The sequence below is a fragment of the Corvus brachyrhynchos genome, unplaced genomic scaffold (assembly GCF_000691975.1).
Source record: "Corvus brachyrhynchos isolate BGI_N302 unplaced genomic scaffold, ASM69197v1 scaffold281, whole genome shotgun sequence".
Taxonomy (NCBI): domain Eukaryota; kingdom Metazoa; phylum Chordata; class Aves; order Passeriformes; family Corvidae; genus Corvus; species Corvus brachyrhynchos.
Genome location: NW_008236509.1, coordinates 4,910,196 through 4,917,565, shown reverse-complemented (window position 1 = coordinate 4,917,565; position 7,370 = coordinate 4,910,196). Strand labels below are relative to the sequence as shown.

At 39.6% G+C, this 7,370-nt stretch overlaps 1 protein-coding gene across 3 annotated transcripts in view; it reads right to left on the bottom strand.

The window, feature by feature from the left end:
- The window catches only part of BDNF (brain derived neurotrophic factor), a 40,554-nt gene that overhangs the window by 13,845 nt on the left and 19,339 nt on the right, over window positions 1-7,370 (bottom strand). The window contains exon 1 of one of the 3 annotated variants that reach the window (XM_017726376.1): window positions 7,225-7,364. The exons of the other annotated variants lie outside the window; for them this stretch is intronic. Coding sequence (XP_017581865.1) covers window positions 7,225-7,227 — 3 coding nt within the window. The 5' untranslated portion in view covers window positions 7,228-7,364. Of the gene's footprint in view, window positions 1-7,224; window positions 7,365-7,370 lie in introns of those variants that run through there. 3 annotated transcript variants of the gene reach the window in all.

Genomic DNA, 7,370 nt, shown 5'->3' with positions numbered 1-7,370 from the left:
GCTTCCCTCAGTTCAGCCACTACACAAAACTGTCTTTACCATGTGTATCCTACACATATTTTGCAAATCTCTCCATGGCAATTTAGATGTCTACCACAGAAAGATGCTGATTAAAACCTTAGGGGTATTACTTTGAATACATATGCTAGCTCACTTCCATCTGTGTCATTAATTAGTTCCTGACTGTAGGTTAACTATAGGGCATGCTGTCACGAGCCTAAAGGTGGGCTGGCAGGAACTCCTGCTATTGCCATATGGCTTTTCGTTTCTTCTTTCATTCTTCAGCTTTTAGCCTCATGCTTCCAATTTGTGGGCTCAACCACTACATAACAAAGAGCAACAAGGAAAACAAAACTAGTGTTAAAATACAAATATTCTTCACCATTAAAACCTCTAAGTTTGATTTGAAATGCAGCACAAGTTTGTACCTCATCCAGACCAGAGTCTGCTTTTACCTGCAGCAAACTTGTTATGAAATTCGGGAAAGACCTATTCCCATAAAGAAGTACTATTGCACAAGTAGGTATTTACCAGCCTGACAAACACAAATCAGGCAGCTTTCCAGGTACCAAGGGTCATCCTTAACTTGGATAAAATGGAGAAGAGCAAGGCTATACCTACTTGTAATATGGGTAGCAGCACCATCACCATCAAAACAATAAAAGGAAAAAGGATGACTGAGTTCTGGTCATCTTTTTTTCCAATGCATCTCCACAGAGCCATCTTTATGTTAAAATACCAATGGCTCAAGACTGTCCTTAAAAACTGCAGGTCATGTTTTTTACATACGCGTGAACATGACAAATTACAAGATACGCAGAGTATCAGCAGTTCCCCTGTAGTCATTTTCTAGCATTTCTAAGTGCAATTTGAATACTAACAGGTCTGGTGGTGCTTTGTGACTGAAGACTCGCTCCAAAGTGTTGAATTTAAAGTAGACATGGAAGTTATTTACTGTGTTTTCTAGGTCTCATTGCATACCTGTCCTTCCATTAGCTAAAAGCAGGGGAAATGATTTCCAAGCATAAGAGTCTGTAAGTTTCCTAACAGTTACAGGAATCAGAGAAGGTTAAAAAATATACAACCATTTCCATGTTGAACAAAATTGATTAAGAACTAGGTGATATGACTTCATGCTTGAGGCTTATGGACTTCAAGATGTTTGTCAATCTCAAAGGTAGACTTCTTTGGAGGCTTAGACTTCTAACTAACTTCTTAAACATTATTTTTGCCTTTTTTTTTTTAAATGGAGGCATGTGGAATTGACTCACTTATTCTTTTTCAACAACCTTGTTCATTGGTGACATTCCTCCTACTTTTGCAGTTGCAGTGGCAAAAAAGTTTTGCACAGGGGATAGCAGAAATTTAGCATTAGTGCAAAATCAAAAGAGAAAAGGACTTAAATGAGTCTTTCAAGGAAGGCAGCTTTATTCCTTGTTTTAAATTCCTGTGCCAATCATTAACTTTTAAGGGGAAAACTCATTTTCAGATATCCTCTTGCTAATCAAAAAGTTTGTATGTCTGTGAGAAGATGCAAAGAAGCACCTGCTTCTTCTCCTTGCACCTTTAATTGGCACCAATTTGCCAATGCCACACCAGTAAGTACTCTGCTGCTGTAATGACATGTGAAGCATCCTTCTTTGCCTCCCATAAAATAAAAACAATCCTTCACCAGTCTACAAGACATAAGCTGGCAACAACAAAAAAAATCATGACATTGACATAAACGGTAGTGTTTATATCTGGGAAAGCAAAAATGAGGAACTTCAGATGTGTTTATTTCTAGTTTTGGTTCAACCCATTATAAAGATAAAGGGTGGTCATGATGTTCAGAAGGACAGTCATAGCTCACCACAGTTTCCTGGCATGGGTTCTGGTTAAGTCACTCTTGCCAGCTTGAACTTGTTATTGAATTTGCTTCCTCCTCACACTGGCTCTCAGTACAAATTCTATCAAATAGCATTTTTCTCTCGGCATTTACAGCTCAGTCAAACTGGATTATCAACTCAGAAGGAATGTAAACAGCAAGTGAAGATCCAAGTCTTAATGGAGGCAGCCAGCAGGCAGAATTACCTAGAAATACTTCAGAACAAGTCCTGTCACTCATCCCAACAATATCCATACACTTCTGTGGTACAGTGACAGCTGTGGCTAAGGGGAAAGGTTGGTTTTACTAATCCAGCCTTTCAATAAAGTTTAGATTTAATTTCTTTTCTTCTCAGTGACTCATATACTGAACACTCAGTGAGAGCACCGTGGCCATTGTAAAGATGGATAAACTAAACCATATGGATTCTATATGTTGCATCAAGCTTAAAAAGTAAATGGCATAACAGACTAAGGAATCCAGAGATCATAACCTTTAATTTCTTAATCTAGATGAAACAGCTTTTCTCCAGGAGCCATTATGTTTAAAGAAAACAGTGTTTAGATTACATTAGATAAGGCACAATATGCACTAGAATTAGCACAAGATTAAGCTTAACTCACTTTTAAAAGGTACGTAGTAGAGGATTCTGGGTCGAGTCTTTTACATGCTGAACTAATAAACAGCATATAACAGCATTTTGCTCAAGGTTTTGCCTAGTTCAATTTTTTTCCAGATTCCTCCTTCTATGCTACATTCATGCTACTTGTAACTCAGCGCACATACCAGAAAGGCTGAGACTGACGTGGAACTCCACTGAGCCAAGGATAATTTTTGAAACTCTAGTTTGGTATTACAGCTCTCATGCACCCTGATATAAGCAGTTTGCAGTTGCTTCCTGACTTGTGGCAAATATCCCTGAATCATAGCTCCTCAGTTTCCCACAGGAAAATTCTGTTCCCTCAGAATTTTCTGATTAACCTCTTATCCCAATATAATTTACAATGACAGACTTCAAATATCTTAGGAAATTTAAAAAGCCATCACCTAGAAAGTTATGTAGTACGTGCAATTAGCTAGTGGATTGCATTTTCAGGGCTCTGTGAGATGATGTTATCAACTCCAGGTTTAGTTGTGTTGCCTTTCTTATTCCACTAGGCATTTGATAGCTGAGAGCTAGCAGTTATTATAAAAGCCCCAAAACATACTGTGTCTCTAAGAGTCAAACAGAAATAACTGAACATGAGATTATGAATTCAGGGGGTAAAAAGGCTCACTGTTTCCCTCTGTAATCAGTTCCTCACAAATTAAGCAGGGAACACTGGTTCTCCCTCAAATGCAGAGGAAGAAACTGCTACAGCAGGTTGATGTACAAAACAAAAAAACGAGCTAGTTTATTTCATGTTGTTAGATTTGAGGTAGCAACAAATAGCTACATATTCAACCTAATTTTGATACTTAATTTTTAAATTGAGAAAATTCTGAACCTAGTGAAACCAATCTAAAGGCTGCGGAGTTGATACATCTGGGAAAATCAGAAATTTTTTTTCTATTCCAACAAATATATACTAAAGGACAGTCCCCAACAAGGAGACTTCAAAGATGGGATAGGGAACAAACCTTCAACCCAACTCAAATCCTTAAGGGACTAATTCTACATTGCATATTATTAGTGTAGGCTTTACAAAGGCTATGAAGTCTGAGCAATAGTTGTGCAAAACCTGTATAAATTTGATTTGCAAATACTTCTTTAGGTGTAGTATAAATTAAATCAACAAAAGATTTACTACAAGTGATGGTTCTTTGCTTACCTATTTAAGCCACACAAGGAAGACTGTATAAAATTTAGCTACCTGCATTGCTAGAACAGGATTCACAGGTAATCATCAATTACAGGGCTAAAAAAGATCTGCACTCATATACTAAATTTAAACTGTGGAGTAAGGACTGGGATTAACTCATTTTAATGGTGCAGGCTCCCTTGCCAGAGACAGCCCGAGCAGCCTATGTGGTTCGTCCATCTCTAGGTGGCAGTAGCTGCTCAGATTTTGAGATACTGTAAGATGCTGATCTCAAATTTAGCAACCAGTATCCTTCCATCCTCCTAGAATTGCCTTTCCTAACGTGAAATGTGACCCCCTCCCCCATTTCTTCATAATTTATAGTAGTCTGTAGCTGAGTCACAAGGATTTCTGCATTTTCCTAACCAAGTACACAAGAAAAGAAATGAACTGCCAAAGGATTGAGGTAATTTATAGCGTAAAGCATTGAGAGTTTCTAGTCGATCAAAGGACTCAGAGAAACAAATATAAGAACAATCATGCCTTCTGTTCTCTACAAATGCCACGGCCAGAAATAACTGTCCTAATTTACTGGTTTTAGAAAATGACTTCTCTGAAAAATACAATATTCTTACCAAGGAAAGTATACAACTGCTACAGCCTTATGGCAGCTGTCAGCAGAGCATGAAAAAATCACTAAATGAAGTTTCCTTTTGCTTCCTCTGGGTGTGCATAGTACCCATCTTTAGACAGCTGTATCCATTCACGATGCCTAAATTATGCTGTAATGGGACATTCTGTTACCACTAGTATCAGTGTTACCAAGAATTACAATCACATCAGGTCAGTATCATCCCAGCCAACCTTCTGTTCACTAGTTATAAAGGGTAGACATCGTACTTGAGATGACGTTGGCTTTTTTTGTCCTTTGTAAGACTGTTGCCTGGTCAGACATGCCCATGGCATTTCCAGTATTTCAGACTGTTTCATGTTCATTGTTGCTGTTGGGTATAGCAGTTGAACTCCACCAGTCTACAGATGCCTGATAATTAGGTCCTGAATGTTGAAAAGGAGGAAAGGCTGAGCCTAACCCTACAGATCACCTACACTTTACACATAAGACTGTTTGCCCTGTTCTGCATGGACAACTCTTGCAAACAGTGTTCCTCACTGGACTGCTCGGCACCTGGAATTGATAACATGCAAGTTTAAGGTACCATGACAGAGTTGCCTGTATGCACTGCACAGTTATCTGTTATTTATTGTTTGTATTACAAAAGCAATGATGAGTTCTTGTTGGGTACCAGAAAGAGAAGACAGGCAAGACTGTCTCTGCCTCAAAGAACAGTCAAAGATAAGACTGAATAATAGAGGGATAAGGAAACAGTAAGATTTGTAAGTTGACAGACAGGGGACATAGCCTACCAGCCCCATCCCAACTCATATATCAGGCAGTTCACTCAGTACACACCTGTGCTGCTTCCTAATGTATCACAGCATACAGGAGTTGTTACAGAACCTTCCCAACTGGAACTGAAGATAGTAGGTTATTGGTTAACACTTCATTTCAGCAACACACAAAAATAGCTTAGCTTCAGTGCCCTTAAAAGCTTCCTTTTAAAGGATGTTTACAACTAAGCATTACCAAGAATGCCAGTGCATGAACTGATCTAAGAAATGATTGAGAGCTTCCCAATTAAGCATCGTTTCAGCTGTTTAGGAGGAACCAAGTGCTCACAACATGTGCTTAAAAACAGGTCAAGACAAGTTAGCAATTAACCTATTAAAAGCACATATCCTTCTCTAGTTCTCCAACAATTCACACAATGCCTAATGTGAGATTTCTAGTGTAGGCATGGGGTGCATTCTTAGAAGAACTTTTCAGCCTTTTATACAAACCAGGAAGGCAGGTATGAGAAATAACTTTTTTTTTTTAATAGGACCATACTTATTACACAAGTCACTCAGTAGTTTCTCCTCTTCATGCAGTGCTTACCCGTAGAAGGGTTAAGAGGGTCTCCTACTTCCCAGTTTCTTGTGACCTGCTTTTATATGTGCACTCCCTCAGAGAATTATTATCTGAGCAAAACATGCAGCTTCTTGTGTTTTCCTTACAGAAAAAGCAGAGTAAGAGTTGCACAAAGTGCTACAGCTACTGCAAGGACTTTTAAGCGCAGCCACTTTCAGCTCAGCACTATCATGTATACAAAGCTTTTACGCAAAAGCACAGAACCTTTTTTTCCCCCTATATTTTTTTCACATGTTAACGAGTCTTTGAAAACCTTTGCATCTGTGCACTACATTTTGTAGTATTCCAGCATACTGCAGTACTTCCCAAGCACTACTGTTATAACATAATGCCTTGGTGCCTAAGAGCATGCTGCTTGAAGTAACACTTTTTTCAGTTTAGTCTTACTCCATTCAAGATAAAGGTCCTTTCCCATCTTCTTCCACCATTATATCTGGATTATTCAGATAAATGTTCTTCATGTTTCTGACTTGGTTTACTCTGATTTCACAGCCATATAATAACAGGATCTACCCTGCAGTTCCAGAGAGCACTTGCAACATGAACAGAAGGCACACTACTTACAAATGGGTTTTCCCAGACAAGGTTCAGTGAAGCTGAACATTAAGTGGTAGTACTACAGCAGAAAATACATATTTTAGAGTTGAAACAGAGTTGTTGCTTTACTCTCAGACCCAGGTGAGGGATGGCACTCATTCCTGCAGAACATCACTGTCTATCTTCTCCCTTTCCCCGGGTCTGTTTACACAGCCAGTGCCCTGGAACTCTGCACACAGGAAGCCGTAGCATCCCCCTGACAGCTGCCACCTCCTCTCACATGCCAAACTACAGGATTTGCAGCATGCATGAAGCCAAGAGCATCCCCTCTGCTTATGTTCTTCTATACCCACACTAACTCTGGGCCATCACTGGGGTTGAGTGTTCACTTGAGGGCTTGCAGACCGCAATACAGCTTTGTAAGCAGGGCCTTTGATTTACACGAACGCACTACCCAACACCAAAGACCAGGCAATATGACGATCTTCTTACTTGGGACAGCCATCCTTGTGTAAACAGAGCAAAGTCTTCACTTTTGTGACCAAAAAGCCATTAAAAAGTGATGTGAAAGTTCCTCCTGCCCACAAGCAGGCAGCTCATTATCCAGCCCTTTGCTCATATCTACAGACAACCAAGGAAATTCATTTTATCTATTTATCACCATGAATTAAAGATTACAGAAATACTGGCTGAAGAAAAATGTATTGCCAGGATAGATTCTTTGCATTCATTAGAACTGTGTTACTAGAAACATAAATAAGTAATAACTATTGATCTTGCATAACCTCAGAACAGCAAACTACAATAAACTGAGGGGAAAAGGACATATCTTAACTGGAATGTACAGACCAAGACACCAACAGCACCTCTTAAAAACAACCAAGAAAAGCAAGCATGGCTCACAGCTGTAACACCTCATGCTTTTAATCCTACGGAAAAAAAAAAAAAAAATCTGTGGGACAGGACAAGGTTTCCAAGGTATTAATTAAACCTCTGCCAACCAAATTTACCATTGAACCCCAGTTTTTTTCTGGGTGAAGGCGTGTCTGACCCCCCAATACGAATCCACAGCCGGTGGGTCGAGGCCAGTCGCTGCTCTTTCCTAAGCACCGACACCTTCAGCCGCTCCAGCCGCCGGGCCCCCCCTTTGCACCGC